General features: G+C 37.5%; 1 protein-coding gene across 2 annotated transcripts in view; it reads right to left on the bottom strand.

The window, feature by feature from the left end:
- The window catches only part of LOC309563800 (fibrillin-2-like), a 239470-nt gene that overhangs the window by 55528 nt on the left and 160055 nt on the right, over positions 1–23887 (bottom strand). For both annotated transcript variants that reach the window (XM_082268412.1, XM_082268413.1), the window contains exons 8-20: positions 21730–21855; positions 17629–17754; positions 11518–11670; positions 10939–11145; positions 9414–9557; positions 8042–8161; positions 7135–7260; positions 6479–6601; positions 3873–4148; positions 3146–3199; positions 1102–1227; positions 806–931; positions 276–395 (exon numbers count right to left, since the gene is read on the bottom strand). In XM_082268412.1, coding sequence (XP_082124538.1) covers positions 276–395; positions 806–931; positions 1102–1227; positions 3146–3199; positions 3873–4148; positions 6479–6601; positions 7135–7260; positions 8042–8161; positions 9414–9557; positions 10939–11145; positions 11518–11670; positions 17629–17754; positions 21730–21855 — 1827 coding nt within the window. The remainder of the gene's footprint in view (positions 1–275; positions 396–805; positions 932–1101; positions 1228–3145; positions 3200–3872; positions 4149–6478; positions 6602–7134; positions 7261–8041; positions 8162–9413; positions 9558–10938; positions 11146–11517; positions 11671–17628; positions 17755–21729; positions 21856–23887) is intronic.

Consider the following 23887-nt stretch of genomic DNA (forward strand, 5'->3'; position numbering starts at 1 on the left):
ACAAACAGAGTCTCTTCTTTTTACAATAAAAACCTACTTGCCAGCATTTTTTTTAACTCCACTGTAATATTATAATCACTTAGAATAAAGAAAGATCATGCAAAGCGGCTGCAACAGTGAATGGAGACACTTGTGTATTATGATGGAAAAAAGAAAACGTAAGCCAACACTTAGAAAAAAAGTCTTATATATAACTGCAGCAAATCTGTCATCTATTTCCATAAAAACTTCCACAGTGACCTCTAGGAAACCAGAAGAATTTTAATAACACTCACCCACACAAATAGTCCCAGTAGGATCCAGTTTGCTTCCGAATGAACACTCGCACACAAAGGAGCCAGCATTATTCCTGCAGACCCCATTAACGCAGGGGTTGGATGCACATTCATTGACATCTGAAAGTTGGAACAAAATATTTCAGTACAGGCAACAGCTTTAAGACAGACCAGCTGAATGTCTCACAATAAACCAGCACAACTATAAAAACCACAAATGTCCACGTGATGAAACTTAGCCATTTCTTCCCATCGACAAAACTAGGGACGAACTGCAAAGCAATCTTGGCCTAAACCAAATGCCAATCCTCATTGGTGCATTATTTTCTCTCTTTGGAAGAGCAAGGATTAACATGTTCTGTATATGGTGAGTATTAGGGCACCATGTAAAAAATGTAGTATTGCGTTTTCCTATTATGTATCAGCAGAGCTCAGGAATATCCTTCTGGGGCTGATCCCACCCCAACTGTATTCTCTAGTAGATCAGTTCTTAGAACAGCTAGGCTGCTACTCCAGTGCTGAATACCCACCTTCACAGGTTTCCGACTCAGGTTTGAAGACGTAACCCTTAGGGCAGGTGCATGTGTAGCTGCCAGGAGTGTTCCTGCACAGGCCGTTGTCACAAAGCAGGCGGTTCACAGCACACTCATCAACATCTATAAAAAGTATAACATGGAGTTTATTTCCACATACATAAGCATACCAAGTCTATGTGCTACTTCACACTGATATAAAATATGATGTTAACACGCTTTGCAAGACAACAGAAAATATGCACAGCGTATATAATAAGAAAAACAATTTTTAACAGCGATAACCAACTTACCAACGCAGTTTTTCCCGCTAGCATCTGATTCATAGCCCACATTACATATACAGCGATAGCTGCCACGCAAGTTTTCACAAATGCCATTGGGACAGATTTCAGAGTTCAGGGCACATTCATTAATATCTGAATTAACAAGCAGAAAAACGTATTATATATCGCTAAATATATATTATTTTTACTTAACGATTTTACTGTTCTCACTATTTTTACAAAATCCCCCCCCAAAAAGTTGATTGCACTGGGTTTCACGAACAGTTTAAAGGGAATGTATAGTGTGTTTACAGTTTGCACATATTATTAGTTATCATTGCTGAGTTTACCTTAAGGGTCCATTCACACTAGCGCGAGAAGTCGCAGTCGGTCGCTCGCCATTGAATAGTACAGGAGCCGTTCTAATAGGAGCGACACAAGTCGCTCCGACTTAGAAAAAGGGTCCTGTACTACTTTGGGGCGACCTGGAGGCGACTTGCATTAACTTCAATTATATGAAGTCCCTGCAAGTCGCGCCGAGGTCGTGGTGCACGCTATGCACCGCGACTTCACAGGTTGCCACACCAAGTCGTGTCGCACCAGTCTGAATGGGAGCTTAAGGTTTTTTTTTTTCAATATGTCTTTCACATTTCCAACACCAAGTGGCTTTATGTTGACATTGTCAGGTGGCAGTATGCAGAAATTCCCCCTTCCGCCCACTACAAATCCACCCCCTGCTGAAATTCCCTTCCTAGCATTAATCTTTGCCACCCCCCCTCCCAGCTCAAATGCTCTCATTTCCCATATGCCCCCAGCACAAATCCAACCCCTCAGCCCAAAAAATTTTTTCCCCCTCCTAGTACAGAGCCTCTACCCCGCTCCCCCTACTCAAAATCCCCCTCCCAGCACAAATGCTGCCCAATCCACCATCCTAGCACAAATCCTCCCCAAATTTCCCCTCTTAGCACAAATCCCCTCAATCATCCCTAATAGAACAAATCCACCCCTCCCCCCAAAAAAAAGAAATCCCACTCCTAGAACCAATCTCTCCCCCCCCACCATAATATCTTTTCTAGCATAAACCCCTCATAATTCCTCCTCCTACCACAAATCTTCTTCCCCTTTTCCCCAGTTCCAACACACATCTCCTGCTGCCCCCCCCCCCAAATTTCACCTCCCAACAAAAATCCCACCCACCTCACATGGTATCGCAGTGCCCAGATCAGCTGTCCCTCCTGCATACCCCTTGTCCCGGCCCTGTCACTATGGCCTGCCTGACAGTGTCTGCACAGTTCATTACTTGTCAAAGTAGAGAGCTGCTGATGTTGGATAGGAATTGTCAGTGCCTTGAACACCAATGCCAGAGTAATATAAGAGCAATTTTTTATTTTTTTCTCTTCCTGACTTCTGTTGAGATATGATATTAGCCATGCAGGCAGTGCATTTCTTTTTATCAGTTGGCTAAATTAACAAAGGTGGATTTACTAAAAAAATAAAAAAAAAGAGACTGTTCACTGTTTTTGTCATTGTTAATGTTCAGTTAGCTCAGAGAATAAGGTAAAGCTGTGTTTAGCGGTGTTACATTCATTTGTGGGAAAAATTTTGTTTTTTAATTTCACATTGGGGTTGATTTTCTAAAACTGGAGAGTGTATAATCTGGTGCAGCTCTGCATAGAAACCAATCAGCTTCCAGTTTTTTTTTTTTTTGTCAAAGCTTAATTCAACAAGCTGAAGTTAGAAGCTGATTGGCTACCATGCAGAGCTGCACCAGATTTTGCATTCTCCAGTTTTAGTAAATCAACCCCATTGGGTAGTCAAAGTGAGCACAGCCTCACATTATTTACTAAACTGAGTGAACATTAATTTTGACTGTCCCCGTGTACAGATATAATCAAATTAAGGTCCCTTTTACATGTATATCTAAAGAAATTGAAAAAACCGTATGCTCCCACCAATAAACTGTTAGAATTACAAAATATAATGCAAAATAAAACTTTTGCCTTTATTACTGTAATTAAAAAATAGAACTGAGGCAACATTTTCAACAGGACTTATATAAACAAACACCCACCTCTACCGTCTGCAGTGATTCCGATTCCACTGCTACAAAGAGCCTGGAATTCAGCTGCAAAGAAACAGAACATTCTATTAAATTAAGTAATCTTTCTTATAAAATGTTTTTCACTTAATCCCTTTTATGGTCATACTAAAATGACTATGTTTATCAATGTTAGTTTTGCAGGGTAACATGTTAGAGCATCCAAATATATGATTATAATATTATTGCAATTATCAAATATCATTCTAATATATTTGGTTGTGATTGTGTGCAAGCTTGGCTACTGTCTACTTGACTTAATTTGCCAGTGTTGTTATTGCTAAAATACTAAAGAGATTTCTGGAGGCAAATACTGTATATGGAAATGGATGACTATAAGCAGTAAAGCAATTTGATTGGATATGCAAACTAATGGTATTTATTCCAAATATACATGAAGAGCTACTCAAAGAAGCAATAGATTCACTAAATCACATATTTTTTTCTTATATCCTTGCAATTTAATGTTTGGATATGAACAAAGTAGAGGAATAGCCAGATATGAACAAAGTAGAAAAATAGTCAGTAGTAGTTAGTCATATTTAACTGGAGTTGTTCTGTAGTGTTAAAACATTATAGAACAAGTCCGGTCTAATGTGACTAACTACCACTAGCTATACCATGACCACAAACAAAGCAGAAAAAAATATTGATTTACTGGTTAAAGAATGGCTACCACAAATGAGTCACATATACATACCAGAATTTTTGGCAGGGCAAGGCTGACAGGGCTCTCCAAATCCATGGTCAGGGTTGGCACAGCAGCATTCAGATTTGGTGACAGCTCCAGGGAAGGGACGGGCACAGGTGCCCTTTTTAATACCGCCATAGCAGGTACTTCGCATATGGGTATCCACACATACTCGGCCATCGATGCCAATTGTCAGGCCACCGAGGCACTCACAACGGAAAGAACCCTCTGTGTTTATGCAGCGCCCATTCATGCAGATTCCTGGTGTTTGGCATTCATCTACATCTATAATAAAAAAAAAGAACTTTTAGAAACTTTGTACTAGTTCAAACACATGATGCAGATCAAACATTTTTGTAAAGGTGTACTATGGCTACGTCCAGAACAGGATGACAGTGAGAGAATACACTTTCGTGACAAGACATTACAAGTTTTATTGTTAGGGCACCTGGGAGAAAATCCCCACTGATTGACACTCCTTTGAAATGTTTAGCAGTAGCACTTGAGTCAAAGCCAAGTTCTTATTTACTTTCTAATAAATTGGCCAAAACGAATTCACATAATCTTGCACGTACTCGCAGCCTTTCTAAAGTCCTTAATAAAGCTTTACCTGGAAACCATTACCTGTATGAGTTGGAATTGCTATTTCCATTGCACAGTCTCACACTTCTCGGAAGGAGAAGGACAATGGCCACTCCTGTCTTATGGAAATTGAGCTTTCTATATTCAAATTGAAATATCGAATAACATTTGAGAAGAAAAGACAGTGGGGGAAATTTACTAAAACTTGAGCACTGTGAATCTGGTGCAGCTGTTCAACAGTGCATGGTAGCCAATCAGTTTCTGACTTCAGCTTGTTCAACAAAGCTTTGACAATAAAACCTGTAAGCTGATTGGTTTCTATGTAGAACTGTACCAGATTTTGCACATCAGTTTTAGTAAATAACCCCAGTGTGTCAAAACTAATGGGCTTATTTACAGCTAAAAGCATTTACTGCTCTGCACTAGAATGAGAGAATTTGTGCACACACACATATGACCATCATATTTTAATCACGAACTACAAACAGGCGGAATATTATCTAAAGCTCCAACAGCTGCAAATGTGATAATTTACATCAGGAATTACATCTGTTTTTGGGGAAAAATAATATTAGGTACAAGTACATTTTGTGAAGTGCTAAATCATAGAAATAGTGCAATTATGGTCACAGCATACATTTTCATTTCATAACATAAGCATTGTAATAACAATTGCAAAAACAATAAGCTTAATTGAAAAATTTCCTTTCATATTGTGAGCTCTGTCTGTCTCCTGACCATCACTTTTCACAACTGCTCTGCTGTTTACTTTCCATTTCTAAGGGCTACAGTACATATTAGTTGGTATCTTGCTACCTGCAAGTAGTGATTCTGCCTCCTAAAACTCCTCTTTTGTTAAATGGGCCGGAACTGTGCATTTAGTAACACAGGGGTACCTACTCAAGGGGCATAGTAAATACTTGTCACCAGGGCTTTTTTTTCAGCAAATAGGTACAGGAACTCCCCCATTCTGAGCCACCTTTTGTCTCTGCCCACTACCCAACTCAGAGCATCGTTCCTTGGTTCTGCCCCCTACCCGCCTCCAAATAATGCCCCTTTTAGAGAATACAGAATGAAGTATCATTTCGTGGTGCTAAGTAATTTGTATGGAATTTGTTAATGATAACAAGAAAGACAGTAAAATAGATCCCTTGTAGTTAGCAACAATGAACACTCCAGTACCAATAGACTCCCAACAGCCATCATCAATAGACCATCCAGCAGCCAGCAACAATAGACCCTGCCCTCAACAGTAGATCCGTCCCAGCAATGATTGTCCCCCAGCAACATGGGATAGATACCCTCCAGCAACAATAGTTTCCATAGTAGCCAGCATCAATAGACCCTCCACACAGCCCAGCACCCTTGCCATTACATATATTCAGTGCTGGAGAGGCTGAAACCGTGTTCCCCCCACGTTCTTAATGGAAAAATGCCCCGCTTGTCACAGAATTCAAAAAAAGTAATTAGGGATGCTTTACTAAAGGCAAATTAGTTGTTTATTTTGCAAGGCATTTTTCCACAGAGTTTAGTGAATGTGGTAACATTTCACTTTGAAGAGAATACCCAATCATGTGCAATGAAAAAAAAAAAAAAAACATTTTTGCTTGCACATGATTAGATGATGGAAGTCAGAGGAGCTTTACCTCAATCACTAAGCTCTAGGGAAAATTCTCTTGCAAACTGAACGGGCTTTAGTAAATCAACCCCAATGTGTGAGGTTCTTCAAAAAGTAAGTTTACAAACTTCAAGATCATTCATATTAAAAGCCGTAGGCTATAAATAAATTAAAACGTAATGTGAAAAAGAATCTATGAGTTTACATTTTGACCAGTGATAAGATTTAATAGGTAGTGACGTTGAGCTGTGGCATCTTACTTAAAGCACTACTTTGCAGCACTATATTACAAACAGCTCAGTCTGGTCACATGAGACAAAGAGAACAGCTTGTTAATCACAATAAATATTTTAGATGAAAAGTAGTCAGTAATTGTGACATACTGTATGTATATAGCAGGATCTTTGGAACTTACCAACACAATAGCGTCCATTGGGTGCCAGCACAAAGCCAGGTTTACAGATGCACTTAAAGCTGCCATCCTCGTTAATGCACATCCCATTCAGGCACATGTTTGTGGTTGCACACTCATCATGATCTGTAAAAAAGAGGACATTCAGCTGCTGAACCATACAAAGTCTTTTTTACACTTTACTAATATATGCTACATAGGCTATACCAATAAGGTTTTCTTTGGGGACATATCTTATGTTAAAATGCTACATAGGCTATACCAATAAGGTTTTCTTTGGGGACATATCTTATGTTAAAATGCTACATAGGCTATACCAATAAGGTTTTCTTAGGGGACATATCTTATGTTAAAATGGCATATAAAATAGTTATTTCACCCAGTAGGCCAGTCTTGTTGCAACAAGGCAAAACATTTACAGCACTAAATACTCTGCAATGCTTACCAAGCTAAAGGTAACACAGAAGTAACGTTAACATGATGACCTCTGATATGTTTGAAAGTACAAAAGGCACTCATACTAAAGACTAATTTAAAAAACACATACTTTTAATCCAGCTTTTTTCATCTCATACATTCTTACAATTTGGTCATAAAAAGATAACAGATCTCTGAGTAAGGTGTTCATATTGCTGCTTAGAAATCTTTGATCCACTCACCTACACAATTCTTTCCATCAGGAGTAGTCTCGAAGCCAGCATTACAGATACACTGGAAGCTGCCCTCTGTGTTCACACAGCGTCCATTACGACACATCACTCCATTCATTATACATTCATCAATGTCTAAAAACATTAAGACACGTTTAATCTTGCATGGTACACGTATATATCAGAAGAACTCAAATTTTAAAATGATTCTGTGGTTCATCTACATGTTACATCTGTAATGGGATTCAGTATGTGCCATATGTTTTTCAAAAAAACTCAATGATAGTTTCACTAAACCATGAGTATTTATCTGTTAGTAAAATTCACTTTTTTGCAGATATTCTAAAATTTGTACAGGTAAGATATCAAATACTGCCAAAAGGTCTCTCATCCATTAAAATATTATTTTCATGTAGACATAAATATGCTAATTATTTTGTTGCCCATATTTACACCTGCAAATGTGCCTGACACCGATTACATGCGAGAACCCCAACGAGGCTTCCCAGAGATTACCTGCGGGAAGCAGCCCTATTGAAAGCAATGGGAGGCTGCTGGCTCCCGCAGATAATCACGGCCACTCACATGTAATAAGTCATTCAGCAATCACCTACAAGTGATCGGTCCTGGATGCAGACAGTTAAGCTGGTTAAAATACATAAACAATTTTAGTATATGTGCTGCCGAACCAAACACAACTGCATAAACAATTATTATCACTTACACTAGGTAAGAAACTAATTTACCTAATTAATAACTTGGACAAATTAGATATGGTAGCATGTTAGTCCAAAAAAGTTAAGTCACTACTATATTGTTTTAACTACAAAAGTTGTATGTACACAAAACCTGATCAATGCTGTATTACTTTTTGGATAAACCTGTTAGAATAAAGATATAAAAAAATGTTATATACCAATGCAAGCTTGTTTGGTAGGGTTGCTTTGGAACCCCTCATGGCATCTGCAGTGGTATGATCCTTGTGTGTTCACACAGTCTCCGTGAATACATGGACTGCTGGCACATTCATCTACATCTGTAAATAACAAGATTGTGATGAAAAATCTTAAGAGATCCTAAGATTGCTTCTAAACAAGGTTAATTATTAATTTCTACATTAAACTTGACTTATGAAGAAATCAGTGATAGTAGAGAACAGACCATAGATGACAGCAGGTCAGCAGAACACATGGAGGCAAGAGCAGAAACATGAAATTAATGGGGGGGTAGATAAAAATAGAGCATTGGCAAAGTAAAGACTAGAAATTAAAGAAGGAAGTGGGGCTATTCAGGGGAGAGAAAGAGGTAACTGGATATTGAATATAATGGAAAATCTAGGGATGGGTCCAGATGATAGAGGGTGATGGGGTGTTAGAGTAGGGAACAGATGAATAAAAATGGAAGCATGTCTTTGAAGGATGAGTGCTGCACATCTGTGTATTTCATGGCAGTCCCCAGAGTCCATTTTTCTAACAGGCCTATTATTTTCAATACCAAAACACAAAAAACTCAAAGTCATGCAAGTAGATTGTCTTGACTAGGCTTTCCTAACCAGCATTGGCCATTGGTGGATTGATCTCCTAGCTAACAGTTCCTGCATATTTCTGGCACCAACTTTACTGGGCAGTGGTGTGGGAGCAGCAACCATCAATGCAGGGGCATTCTTTCAACTGACCACCAATGTTAGGGGGTCCTTCTCCCACTGAGTACCAATTAGAAGCTCACTGTACAATTTTTATACAATCATTTTGGATTTACTAAAAGTATGTAACACAAGGACTAACTAAACTAAATAAATTTGTTTTCATTCAGGCAGGCTTTTGCGCTATATAAATGTTAGAAGATCTAAAGGACATTGTGTAGTGCTGACAGTCATGTCAGTGAGCACTAAACTGACCATCAATGTATGCAGGAACTTTCCCACTAATCACCAACATAAGGGGGCATTTCCCCCGACTAACAATGTAAAGGTACATAACAATTATTAATGTCTACTTTTTAACTGCACAAAATGATTTGTTCAATTTCATAATTATTACTGAAAATATCTGTCATATAGAAAAGTGAGTGTAAAGAAATTATTATTATTATTACACAGGATTTATATAGCACAGTGCTTTACAATATAAATGATCTGCTCTGCTTGCCAAATACCTACTGATCCTGTAATGTGTAGATATAATCATTTTTATCTGAGACCTGAAAATAGTTTTAAGGATTCCTCTTTAGAAAAAAAAAAAAGTTTGGAAAGGCTTTTCATGTGTCATGATGTCCAGTTTATGCCTTACCTATACATTCCAGTCGGCTGTCCTGTTTGTAACCCATGTTGCACTCACACCGATAACTATTTGGTGTAGGGATGCAGCGTCCATTTTGGCACAAGTTAGTGAAGTGCTTGCAGATATCTCCTGTCTGATTTAATGTAGCAGTTCCTTACATGTAAAAAAGTAATACAACATTGTAAGCATTTACAGTGTTCTGTAGTATAACCCTATAACAGTACTGCAATGTTGTGTCTAAGATGAAACACATCATTTCTCTTTAGATAACTAGTTAACTTAACCATTAAGTCATTGTGGCCTTTTAAATTCATATTACTCTATGGGAGGGGAGATTGCATACCTTTTCCATTGTTAAAATTGTTAATCTAATAATAGTTGGACCAGTGTGTCCCAGAGCATGAAAAAACAGACATGCTTTAAGACAGGGCTTAACATCTAAAATATGGTTTGAATCAAGCCTGAAAAAAAACAATATTGTTTAAATGCCAAAGCTGCAAGACAGCTTGAACTAATGTGAGCATATTTTATGCAGTTATAGTTAAAGGCCACTAGATGTTGCATGATGATTTAAAACAATGAGCACCAATCCTGAAAACTGTGTGCTTTGTCGGTATTCTTAATGATATGCTTGCAGAACCTTAAACTGAACATACATTTTAAGTATATTTGATAGAATGCTCAAACCTTCAATTCCATTTTTTTTTTAAATCACTAACCAAGTGATATCATAAAACAAAGATTTTAATCAACTCCAAAGAGATTGGATCAAAACAAATCTTATCAAACTTGGCGTAAACATCAGTTTGCTTTTGACAACATTTTATAGCTTTTTTCTTTTTCAGTGCAGTTGTTCAATAGACTGTATTGAAGCTTCACTTCACGATCCACCAAATTCTAGTGGTCAATCTAATTAGTGGGTGGTAAATTGCTTTGTTTGTTACCATATGTGCATAGAAAGTGGTTCAAATATCCCTATAACGGCTACATGTTTGGCCAGCTTTAGGGTTTGTATATGCATTGAATAAGGTACTGCACTAGAGACAATGGAAACCTAGAAGAAAGACTGTGCTGACATGCATCCAACAGTGTTTAGTAGGTACAGATAAAATAAATCGTTTCCACATTGTATAAGGTGGTGCATGTAGTAAGCACAGGTATCATTCTTATTTGAGAGCTGCAAGATTACAGCTGTCACAGGGATACAAGACCAATAAAGTCTAGCTTAGAGCATTAGTTCAATCTCTTGCTCATTTATTGTGATCACAGTAAGAAAAGCTAAAAAGTAGAATCCCTAATCAAAGAAGGTATGTTATAATTACCTAATGTGATTATATCAAGCTATTTTCAGACAATTCAACATAAAATGCATTAAGAGAAGAAGAGAATATAAAGTGAATACTAAGGAGGAATGAGTAGGCAGAAATTATATATCCCACTTATTTATTGGTTAGGGACTTAGCTATGGGTTATGATCTTTAGTTGCCTAATGTTATCAAAATAAATTGAAACAGTTTGTTTACACGTTTCTTACCAATTTCAGTACCCACACTAGGTAAGCCATTTCCATGCCCATTGGGTCCAATCACAACTGGTCCAAATCCATTAGATCCAACACCCCCTGGTCCAATTCCACCAGGGCCAACACCTCCAGGTCCATTACCCCCAGGGCCAAGAGGATAAGTTCCTGGATATGAAGGGCCTAAGGGCAGGCTTTCAATGCAAAGTCTTCGATATTCATCTGTGGACACAAGGAATAATACTTAGTATCATCACAAGATGTGGGAAAAAATGTCTAATAACAATATCCCTTTGCTTTCTAGATTAGGTTTCTAAACATTGTAAAGCAATGACGTTATGTGAGTGTTACTTTATTCTGTCATTTAAAGCACAATTACAACACACTTTGTGTTTTCTGGTGAGACATCATGCTATACACGCAAATCACTCAACCATGTTCTTCCAGTCTACAAATATGTATATTTAGGAATATGATGATTTGGTGTAGTTTGAATATGCAAGCCAAACTTCTCAAATAATGTCAGTTTTAAGACTTATCAAACTATCAACTTCTTATGGCACATGAACAAAGAGGAATACGCTGAGTACTTACCAGACCCCCTGACTGGGCACATTTCTGGGGTTTGACCTATGGCCCAGCATCGCCCAGTTTCACAGCAGCATTGTCCTTTTGTGTACTGGCCAGGAAGTTCCCCAGCACATCGGCCCCCAATTAAAGCAGAGAAACAGCTGCCAGTCCTCTGATCTGAAAATAAAGACAGGAAATCACAAATAGGCAGCCAACTCAACTAGATTTTAGAAGGAAATAAACTGGCAGGCCAAAAATTAATTTTTTATAAACTGTACTGTACTTACTATGTTGTCTATTTGAGGAATGTAAAATAAAGCTTAACAGAATATGTTCTGTTTTCCTTCAGTAAGAATGCAACAATACCCACACCTTACAAATATTCTCAATGGGCTCTATTTGCAAAAGCAAAATACGGGGTCATAATAAAATATAAATGCAGCTATTTGCATTATGTATAAATTAAGTCCATATCTGTAGGAGATGAAAAGTTCAAGAATAAGGATCCAGTAGGTGCATTTCTACACAGAAAGGTGCTAAGAGATGTCCTTAAACCAGTAGCAGAAGTACACACTGACCCTTACCCTATATGATGGACCACTTAGTCAAAAGCGGTCAAAAGCACTTAGTTACAATCAACTCCAGCTTTCTATATCCACAAGACCTCTTGGTAACTGTACTCCTCAGGCTATGGCACACCCCATCACAGACAGGGCCTTCGATCATGCAGGATATAGGGATAGGCAACAAGACACAATAATGCTGCCTGGAGGGGAAGATATAGTCTGTCCTCCATTAGTCATATGCCAAAAACGGTTGCAAGACAGGTCATATGTTCATTGATGTGTGTTAATTTCTTTGATTTGATTTTTGAGATATTTTACCTATAATATTTAGTTTACAAAATTCATTATGCAGGTTATCACTTTTTAAAATGGTGATAACTAAGATGCAATGAGGTGTCGACGGGGGGGAGGAGGAAAAGGAACTGTTTGAGCTGGTGATAAAATAATACTTGGTGAGATATCTGTGTTCTGGTAAAACTGACTAATTGCTAAGCCTGCAATTATTGAGACAAGGCATTTTCAATTACACCCACTCTATACTGAGTAAGCTGCATTGCACAAGATGTAGTAATCAAAAGCTGTAGTTTCCCTAAAAACACATTGTAGTTTCCTAGAATCCGGCTGTACTGAATTACATAAAATTAGATTAAACCCCAGCTTGATCAAAGAATGGAAAAATGTATTACCTAGCACTGGTTAAAAATAAAAAAACTGCTCCACAGACTTACCCATCCATCCATGCTGTGCTGCTCCTCTTCTGGGGTGAATGACAATATTACATGACACTACTCTTTCCTTTCCTCTGCCTCTTTTCCTCTTCTACACCATTTTAAGCCCTGGTTAGGGGCATACAGCCTGGCCTTTCAGCTTGTTAGTTGGATATATATTGTAAAATAAGCTCTAGAAATGTGGGTGTGGTGCTCATATTTATCTACTTCTCTGGTCACTACATTGAAAATCAGCTTTGCTTTATTGCAGAAGACAGAAAGCATAACTCTTATGGTCCACCATTTCAAGTTTAATTTGTTTCCCTAATGGCAACATAATTGCCAGCAGGAAGATGAGAAGACTGGAGAGAAGCAACCAAAGCACAACCATAGGTGTGTGCAGTGGGTAAGTCAGGTGTACCTGGGCACACCCTAATCACCCTGTGCAGCGCAGATTCCCCCTGCTGATATTTCGCCAAAGCCCCCCAACAGGGCGACTAAAAATATTGTATAAAAAAAAATTGTAAAAATAATATAAAAATAAAATTGTAAAAGATAATAGAAAAATAAAATAATAATAATCAAATAAAAAAAAAAACTACTGACACCATCCACTGCCCTACTGACACATCTACTGCTCTACTGACAATATCAGCTGCCCTACTATATATATATACACAGCATATATGTATATATATTTATATTTATTTATTTATATATACAGTATATATGTATATAAATATATATATATATTTTTTTTCTTTTATTTATTATACATACACACATGCACGCATGTTTGAGCTTTAAAGTGCAAGCCTTAATGCAATAGGCCGTACACACCTTTCAGCACAACCATGAGACTTGTGGTCCCAGTTCCCTGAATTATGGCAACACTCGATTTTTTAAATACTGGAGTACTCACTATAGAATATGTGGCCAGAGGTTCACTATAAAGTTTATTTTATGAATATAGTACTGTAGCTGTTGCAGCCAGGAGCTGCAAGCAATAGCATTGGCTAAATAGGGTCTATAGGATGTGCTCAAGGAATCTTCAGTCTACCAAGACTACATTATAAATAAAATTCATCCTTCACAGATATAAGGACTAATATTATCATCCTCATCTGCTGCAAGCTAGGGTATACATTTTTTTTTACTAGGAAAATATGTAAGGATTTAAAGAATCGAATTGGTGTATGGTATACAGTTGTCATTGGCATGCCTTTGCTGTGCTTGCCACTGAGTTGTTGTATTCTGGGGAAAATGTTAACAGGGACCAGGTTTTTAAGAATGTAGAAGAAGAAATCTGGAAGTCAATTTAAAGTGTAAGTCTAGCCACAAATCAGGAGCCTGCATAAAACAGGCTAAAGAGACTGTTTCCAAGGCTACCCATGTTCAGTGTGCTTGCCCCACCCAATTTTTGGACTCCCCTAAAATACTTGGCTATTAATAGAAAATTGGTGTCCTTTTACCACGCTTGTAGTCTTCTTGCTATAGAGATATTAGTTCATAAAGCATCCACTTTCAGGTTCGTCCTTATACCTGTCTTCTTTGCTACTGCCAACTGGTATGCAAGTTAATTCACTGTACTGATGTTTCTTAAAGCCCGACTCTGGGCACCATAATTTTATTAGCTTGAGAGAGAATAGTGGTGGGTTACCTCTGCTGATATTTTGTAATGGCTTTCTTCATATGGCCTAAAACATGGCTCCTTGCAGTACAGCACCTGCAGTGCTCCCCCCTCCAATCAGCACTGCAGACATGATAGACACCAGTAACTCATCTATCCAGCAGGTTACAGTGAGACTGGGGGCAATTGAATAGTTAATATGGCACTCTACAACTTCTTCAACAACCCTCTGGTTGACTGATTGGGCTCTGGATAAAATTAGATCAGCTGGTTAGATTCTTATGCAGATCTTATGAAGGTCTTAGATTTGTATGCAAAATACTATTCTACCTAATGAAAAAACTTGAGCTTTAATTAGAAAAAAATATAATCATGGGTGAAAATTCTGTGAATCTGCGGTGAAAACATGGATAAACCCCTTAGAGGCTTATTTATCAAAGTTTCCACCCAAGATGCATCCCCTTTTACTAATTTTTTAAAAAATGTGGGAAAGTTTGGTGAATCTCGGAGAAACACATGAATAAATTGTCCCTTAATAGAAATCTGTTTTTACACTTATGGGGATCTTTCTCCATACAAAGAGGCACATTTAGGTCTCAACGATCTGACTCGGTCTTTTCCTACCCAGCAGACATCAATTATGTGCACACATTTGCAAAAAGTAATCCTCGGCAAATCTGACTCTTCATTTTCTGTATTTTAACAATAAACTATTACGGGTAAAGGTCAGAACTAATCCTGTGTCCAACCGCTAAGAACATCATTTAACTGCCAGAACAATGACATGTGTTTTAAGTGTAATTGGAAATAATTGCAATGGATTTTTTTTTTTTCTTTTAATTGTTTCTTAGTTACACAAAAATGTACTAATCATATATTTTTTTTTTTTTTATTGTGTTGAGTCGTTCAGCTTTTAATTAATGATGCTTTTTCTTTTTTAGATTATGTTTCAAAAAGGATTATTAATGTAATATACCTGTAAAAGCCTGCTTAAATCTGGATAATTTTGTTTTTCTTTTTTTATTTATTGATGACTATGCAATGTAAATCTATACACATAATTTTCTGATCTCTTCTGCCTTATGTAAAGAGCTATGTGACATATTCAAATAAATAATAGTGTAATTTAATGAGTACATGTTTTGAGTTTTTCTTTCTATAATGTATTCATTGAGATTTTCAGGTTTACAATACCATTACAAATGCAATAGGACTGCCGCTTAGGACAGGTCAGCGAACAAAATATAAACAGGAAAAGAAATAGTAAAAGAAAACCCACGTGATGAGGTAACTCTGGCTTAGGGCAAACATCATGAATACATTTTCAATATTCAATCACATGCATTGTAAGTTTAAACTTTTTTTTTTTTTTTTTTTAATGGAATCTGATAATGTAAGAATTCCTCTTTCACCTGACACACACAGCTACCACAAATGCATGATGTATAAGCACCCATTAGGCTGTGACCTGTACTAACTAATCAATACACCATTATTTGGGTCTGTGTTACCTGATGATGAATTTAAGTTTGTTCAATCATTCAATGGGTTTTAAAAGTCAAAAAATTATAACTGGTGCTCATCAAGCTCTCAAAGGGTCTTGTGTACTACTTGGTATATGTGTATGTGTATATGAATATTCAACCTATATATATATATATATATATATACCGTATATGCAAGAAAACAGCTGATCTGTCCAACCAACATAAATAGAGTGAAAATACTCTACAACTTAAAGCGTGACTCCACTTTTATTGAGAAAAAAACATTCCCCTCTGGGTGATCTATGTTCATTGCAAGGATTTTAACAAACTTTGTTGCAGATTTCTACCTTTTCTTATTCTGAAGATATCCCGTGTGTTTGTCTGTGTCCATGTGGAAAAGTGGGTCTAATGGGAGTTGTTTCAAAATTATCAATCAGCTGCAGCACCTGCAGGGCACTAATGAGGAAAGCTGCTGGGCCTACGTCCCTTTAGGCATGTTCCTATTGGGAGTATCATACCAAAAATGACATTTTTGTTGCAGGGGATGCCTAAAATCTGACTTGTATCTTAGGGCAGACTTCTGGGAAAATCAGTGAGCCAATCACATAACCAGGAAATAATGTTCCTGTGGGGCGTTCTGTACACATTCTGTGTACACAACACCTCTAGGTAGCCATATTGCATTGCCTTTTCAGAAAATTACAGAGCTGCAGATTGAAAAGGAAAGGTCATTTTTAATAACATTTAACTACAGTTTGACTTGTGTTGGAATTGTTTACACTATATTATTTTTTCATTATTTGCAATAATTTATTTACATAAAAAATGTACACAAACGATAATCTATTAGTATAGAAATTAACTCAGACATATCAATAATAAAAAAGCAAATAGCAAAACACCCAAAGGGAAGGGCAGGAGCTAATTGCTGCTCATGAAGGCTGGGAACCCAGTAGCTGTGGAGAAAGAGAGGGGCGCCAGGCAGCAGTATCGCATAGCAAGTGATATTTTTTTGAAATAAACACAAAAACAAATATTATTGCACTCACAAGCACTCAATCTGTATTGGTAGGTCTCAGTGGAGAAGGTGTGTAGGATCCAGGGTCTTGGGAGTGATGGATGGGAGTCTGTGGGTACTGCTGCAGCTGGAAATCTCTCACTGGAGCCAGTAAGAGGACCGCTGCAGCCACCGCTGCTCTCTCTTCAGAGCACCGCCGAGAAAGACTGTCAGGAGCGCTGGAGCTTGTGGAGAGTGGAGAACGCATTTCAAAGGTGGATGTTGCCTTTGAAATGCGTATCCACACTCTCCACACGCTCTAGCACCAATACAGATTGAATGCTTTTGAGCGCAATAATATTTGTTTCTGTTTTGATATCCAAATAAAATCACTTGCTACACTATACCGGCACCCCTCATTGTCCACCATTACTGGGTTTTAAAAGTCTACTGGTAGTCAAATTATTTACATGGATTTCTAGTACCATGTTTAAGAAAGAGTATGATTTGCCTTAAACACAATCAGATAAATAGATTTGAATTATTTTTATAATGACAATAATAATCATTTTAAAAGTAATAATAAGGGTCTTATATTTTCAAATTTAATGGTCCACAATTTCACACACTAGCAGTGTCCTGATTACGAGGCATTAATGTACCTTTACTTTTGCTATCCTCAGCACTGAAAGGAAATGAAAAATAAAAAGGTAGATGAAGAATGGGTTTTACCAATAGAACAACTTACCAATGCAGCGAGATCCATCAGGGCTTGTGGTAAATCCTCTAGGACAGATGCAGACATAGCTCCCAGCAGTATTGGTGCAATCCCCTCCATCACACACATTAGGTATTGTACTGCACTCATCAATATCTGTAGGGGGAAAGGGGAAAAATCATACTCTGAAATAGTCAACCCTACATCTGCAACTTCATAATATAAGGCATATGGTGGAGATCATGCACACAGTTCCGTACAATAGGATTCCTGCCAAAGTTTCACAAAGAAGTTTGTCTAATCCAAGGTATACCAATAGCAGAACATTTAGTGGGCCCTCACTGGCAACAAAAGGGTTAGCAGTGAGATCAGACACTCAGACAAACCTTTGTGTATGAGGCAGACGTGTTTTATGGTCGTCTAGCATGGATACCACCTTCTGTTTCCTAGATCAACCCAGCTCTGAATTGCAGCCAAAGTCATTAAGCTGTTCATAGGCTCTTCCCATCAAATTGGAAAAGCAGTTTTCAGTAGCCAGAACTGATGGTTATGTGGATAAGAGTGTAGGAAACAAGACCAATGTCATATTATCTTAAAAAAAAGGATGTATGTCTTTATTGCAAAACTGAATGAGGGGCCACAGAGATCAAACTGAAGTGTTATAGGATGCAAATATGGGTGCCATAAGGAGGACTCGTATACAGCAATATACATCCTTGGCTGAATAAATATAAGAATAGTTAAAGAGTTGTGCTATGTTTACCATGTAAGTTGTGCAATGAATTAGAAGATATAATATTTTTGGGGTCAAAATAGCTAAAGAACTGAGGGTATCTGTAGAGGGTAACTTTATTATCCCAGCCTACCACAGCCCGGTAATAAATTTCTATTCAGTAAAATTTTGTGTTTGCTACTATATTTAGCCATTTAAGATCCACAAGAACATTTCTAATAAGCGAGGCAACTAGGAAATATGTATATTTGAATATACATATTGTATTTTTATGTTTTTAAATATATATATATATATATATATATATATATATATATATGTGTTAGGCCGCAGGCCTATATTTGTGGGAGGAGCTAGCGTGCCTTTAAGACGCTGCTCCTCCCCTCCCTGCCTGCCGCGTCACAACGATGTCACCCCACCCACCTTCACCCTTTTTATTGATACTCTATCCCTCGGGGGGCCCTCTTTTATTTACAGGCCTACCCCCTACGTCGGTTCCGGCACACCACACCGACTTATCCATACTCGCAGTTTCTAATCTTCATTAATTAACCGACCACAAATTTATATATATATATATATATATATATATATAAAAATATATATATTTATATTTATATACTAATCTTATGTCTGTGAGAATGGCAAGCGATATTATATTAGAAACTACAACAATCAATGTACTGAATTTTTAGATTTTAAGTATTTATCCCTAGCATAACAGTTACAGAAGATTATATTCATGAGAAAATAAGAAGTAAAATCTGCATATCACAAGACATATTCCATGTGTAGCTTTACATTTTGTTAGGTTTCTACAGACTCCAAATGATATCTGGAAACAAGCTATGAATACATCAGTACTAAGCAATCCTAAATTCTTGAAGGGAGACTTAGGGGGCTGCCTTTTGTGAGGTTTAACACTGATACCATCTAGATGATTAGAGATTACAGCCTTATTGTATTTCTCACTTTATCGTAACCAATAATTTAGGGGCAGAAAATTATTATTATAATACAGGATTTATATAGCGCCAACAATTTGCGCAACACTTTAGTAAAGAGAGCCAATACAGTTACTATACAAATGAGGCCTACATACTAAAAAAGCTAGGTAGTGCTGTGCTATCTCAAATGCAAGCTTGCATATTAAAAAAGCATACAATAATTGAATCTACACATTCAAAATTTTGTTTAGTTTACAAGTCTTGGCAAGTTGTCCTGTCAATAACTATGTAAACAGAGAATAGGAATATCAGTAATAGAGTTACTGTTGACAGTCAAATTGAACAGACATTGGTTGATACTATTCTTTGGCACAATTACTGAATGGCTACATCTGTAGCCAATTTTGAGCTATTTTGAAAGAAACACATCACACAGCTCTACTACAGACTGATGAGGAGACTATTGGACGTGTTCGCTCGAATCATTGCCAGGCAAGATTTGTTAGGTGAAGCCATATGAATTGCCAATCACTATATTTACTGATGAAATTCCACACCTTACAATAAATAGAATGAGGAAGGGGGCGAGAGTAGGGAGAATTTGGTTCACAGATACATTACAGTTTATTGCAGTGAACTAGCTGATTATGTTTATTTCAATTTATACATGCCCCTGAGGTTTGTTAGTATGAGCAGAAGATGTGACAACAGCCTAATAGGGAATATCTACTTACTCCACATGTCATTTATATTGAAACAAAGCTCATATAATTTGTGATCATTTTCAGGTATAGTAGTACAGTTGCCCATCATTACAGTACTTGGTTAAAGCACACTGATGTTATACAGCCGTGGCCAAAAGCTTTGAGAATGACACAAATATTCATTTTCACAAAGTCTGCTGCTTTAGTGTTTTTAGATTTTTGTTGTCAGATGTTACTATGGTATACTGAAGTATAATTACAAGGATTTCATGAGTGTCAAAGGATTTTATTGACAATTACATTAAGTTTATGCAAAGAGTCAATATTTGCAGTGTTGACCCTTCTTTTTCAAGACCTCGGCAATTTGCCCTGGCATGCTGTCAATCAACTTCTGGGCCACATCCTGACTGATGGCAACCTATTCTTGCATAACCAATGCTTGGAGTTTGTCAGAATTTGTGTTTTTTTTTTGTTCACCTGCCTCTTGAGGATTGACCACAAGTTCTCATTGAGATTAGGTTCTGGGGAGTTTCTTGGCCATGGACCCAACATTTCGATGCTTTGTTCCCCAAGCCACTTCGTTTTCACTTTTGCCTTATGGCAAGGTGCTTCATCATGCTGGAAAAGACATTGTTCATCACCAAACTGTTCTTGGATGGTTGAGAGAAGTTGCTCTCGGAGGATGTTTTTGTACTATTCTTTATTCATGGCTGTGTTCTTAGGCGAAATTGTGAGTAAGACCCACTTCCTTGGCTGAAAAGTAACCCCATGAATGGTCTCAGGATGCTTTACTGTAGGCATGACACAGGACTGATGGTAACACTCACCTTTTCTTCTCTGGACCAGGTTTTTTACTGGATACCCCAAACAATTGGAAAGGCGATTCATCAGAGAAAATGACTTTACTCCAGTCCTGATCAGTCCAATCAGTACCTTTTGCAGAATATCATTCTGTCCCTGATGTTTTTCCTGGAGAGAAGTGGCTTTTTTGCTGCCCTTCTTGACAGCAGGCCATCCTCCAAAGTCTTCGCCTCACTGTGCATGCAGATGGACTCACACAGCTGCCTGCTGCCATTCTTGAGCAAGCTCTGCACTGGTGGTGCCCCGATCCCGCAGCTGAATCAACTGTAGAAGACAGTCCTGGCGCTTGCTGAACTTTCTTGGGTGCCCTGAAGCCTTCTGCACAAATGCAGTGGAAATGTTTTTCTTTGGGATTAAATTAATTTTCATGGCAAAGAGTGATTTTGCAATTAATTGCAATTCATCTGATCATTCTTCATAACATATATGCAAATTGCCATCATAAAAACTGAGGTAGCAGACTTTGTGAAAATGAATGTTTGTGTCCTTCTAAAAACTTTTGGCCATGACTGTATATCATCTTTTTGTTGCAACATCCCCTTTGAGTAGATTTCTAAATTATAGAATACATTCATCTTGTCAAGTAGGCTACCCAACTCTCATTAGAGGTGTACAAGTTCAGATTACAACCAGTAACATATGGCTATTTCCGGAATTTAATCTAAATAAACTCTTCAAAGCTTTGTGTAGACTATCTTGATCATGAGAACACTGTCTTTCTTTGTAAAATGTTTAATATGTATCTAACAACTATATGTATTATATCATGCAACAGACAGCTAAAACCACACAGTGCTGCAATGTACAAGGGGAAAACTACCATAACAGTAAATCCTATAAAGAAGAGTGTCAACAGTCCATTCACGCCACACATCACTAATTTTACCTTCACACTTCTGGGAGGTCTCGCTCTGTTTGTGTCCAGCTGGGCATTTACACTCATAGGAACCAACTGTGTTAATGCAGTTACCACCCTGGCACAGACCAGGTATGGCTTGACATTCATCAACATCTGCAAAAAAAATTTAGACTTTTTTTAATCTCATGTTTTCATGTCACTGGTTATTCAAGATAAGAAAAAAGTAACACTATTTTAACAAGTGAGACAAAAGCATGACACATAGGTCTCCCTTTTTGCATTTTTTTTAGTAAAGAAATGTTTAATACTGGGAAAAAACTCACATTATAAATTTGTTCACTACTCAAGTACTTCCTTATGCCTGTCCATGCTCTTGAACAAGCCATTAAGCCTGGTGGGAATTGTTCACATTGTGCTTGCTGGCATGTAGGCGATGTGGAAAACTGAAGACAGCTGTGTCTACAGTTCTTCACATCAGCAATCATAATTTAAACATTTTTCATCGGGCACAATGCTGAAATGTTGTGTCTACGTGAACATTCCACAGTCAGCTGCAGATAACTGTATACAAATGTAGACGGACCCCATGGCAAATAAAATGGGCAAAATGAAATGATTAAAAATCTGATGAAAAAAACATATTTTCTAATACCTATTGTCCTTTAATATAATGGTTGGATTTACCAAAACTATGGAGTTATACCAGTGTTTCTCAACTCCGGTCCTCAGGGCACACTAACAGGCCGGGTTTGCAAGAAAACTGAAACAAATCACAGGTGATATAATTTGCTGCTCAGTGATTGCAGTATTCTAGTCTGCATGTCCCCAAGGTAATACTTAAACTCTGGCCTGTTAGTGTGCCCCGAGGACCGGAGTTGAGAAACACTGAGTTATACTATATGGCCAAAAGTTTGTGTAACCATTAATATGGAATTCCCCCACATGAACAAATGCACACTTTTTGTGGCTTTAACAACCTCTACTCTTCTGGGAGGACTTTCCACAATATTCTGAAATGTTTATGTGGTAATCTGTTCCCATTTTGTCAAAAAATAATTTGTGAGTTCAGGTACTAATGTTGTAGAAGGTCTGATTTGCAATTGGCATTCCAATCGTCCCAAAGGTGCTTAAAGAGCTCTGTGCTGGTAACTTAAGTTCCTCCACACTAAACACGTCAAACCATGTCTTTATGGACCTGGATTTGTGAACAGTAGCATTCCTGTTGGGACAGAAAAAGGCCTTCCCCAAACTGTTGCCAGAAGGTTGGAAGTCTGCAATTGCCTAAAATATCTTTGTATGCTGAGGTACTAACAGTACCCTTCACCTAAAAATACAATAGGGGTATCCACAAAAGTTTGTTCATATAGTGAATATTTAATAATATTGTCAAAAATAGGATATTGAGGAACGGTGACAACTTTCTCTAATCTTGGGGTGCACTATTACTGAGCTGCAATGTAATTAATAATATTACATTTTATTAGGTTGTCCTTTCATAAAAAGTATGTATTAGATGTATGAAAAGGTGGAGTTAATTATTATATAACAATAAAAAAATATATTAATGTATCATGGTAAAATTGATATTAAGGTAATATGAACAGGTTTTCCAACCATGGGAAGATCTTCTACTAAATTGCTGACAAAAACAGAAACAAATAAAGATTAAAGTCATCTGACATTTTAAAAAGAATGCAATTAAAAAGAATATCAAACAGTACTCTTTTGCAAAGCCTTGGTGGATTTACTAGTTATATGGTTTCTGTAAAGGAACAGAGTGCAAAATCAACGCACTGAGACACAAGCCTGAAGCAAGCAAGCAGCCTTCCAAAGAAGTCAAGAACGTAACTTGCAATGCAGAAAATAAAGCAAAGAATATTTAAAAATGAAGGCACTATAGTTTTTCTTTCCAAGGATGCAATAGTAAAATCTCTACACGGGATCTGAGCATAGGCTCATTTGGAACAGTTGAATATAACCAGATGTGGAGAACAGCAGCAGGATTAAGCTATGGATTACAAACTCCATCAAGCATATGCTGCTTGGTGTACAAAGGCCTCTCTGTTTATAACATTCCCCCCAAAACGAACTGCATTGTTGTCCCTGTTTAAGGGTAAGCAGCCCTAAAATGCAATTATAAGTACCTTGTGGAGATTTGGTATTTCTATCTATGTCATGCTTTCTT

Source organism: Pelophylax lessonae (assembly GCF_965119305.1).
Source record: "Pelophylax lessonae genome assembly, chromosome: 1".
Classification (NCBI taxonomy): domain Eukaryota; kingdom Metazoa; phylum Chordata; class Amphibia; order Anura; family Ranidae; genus Pelophylax; species Pelophylax lessonae.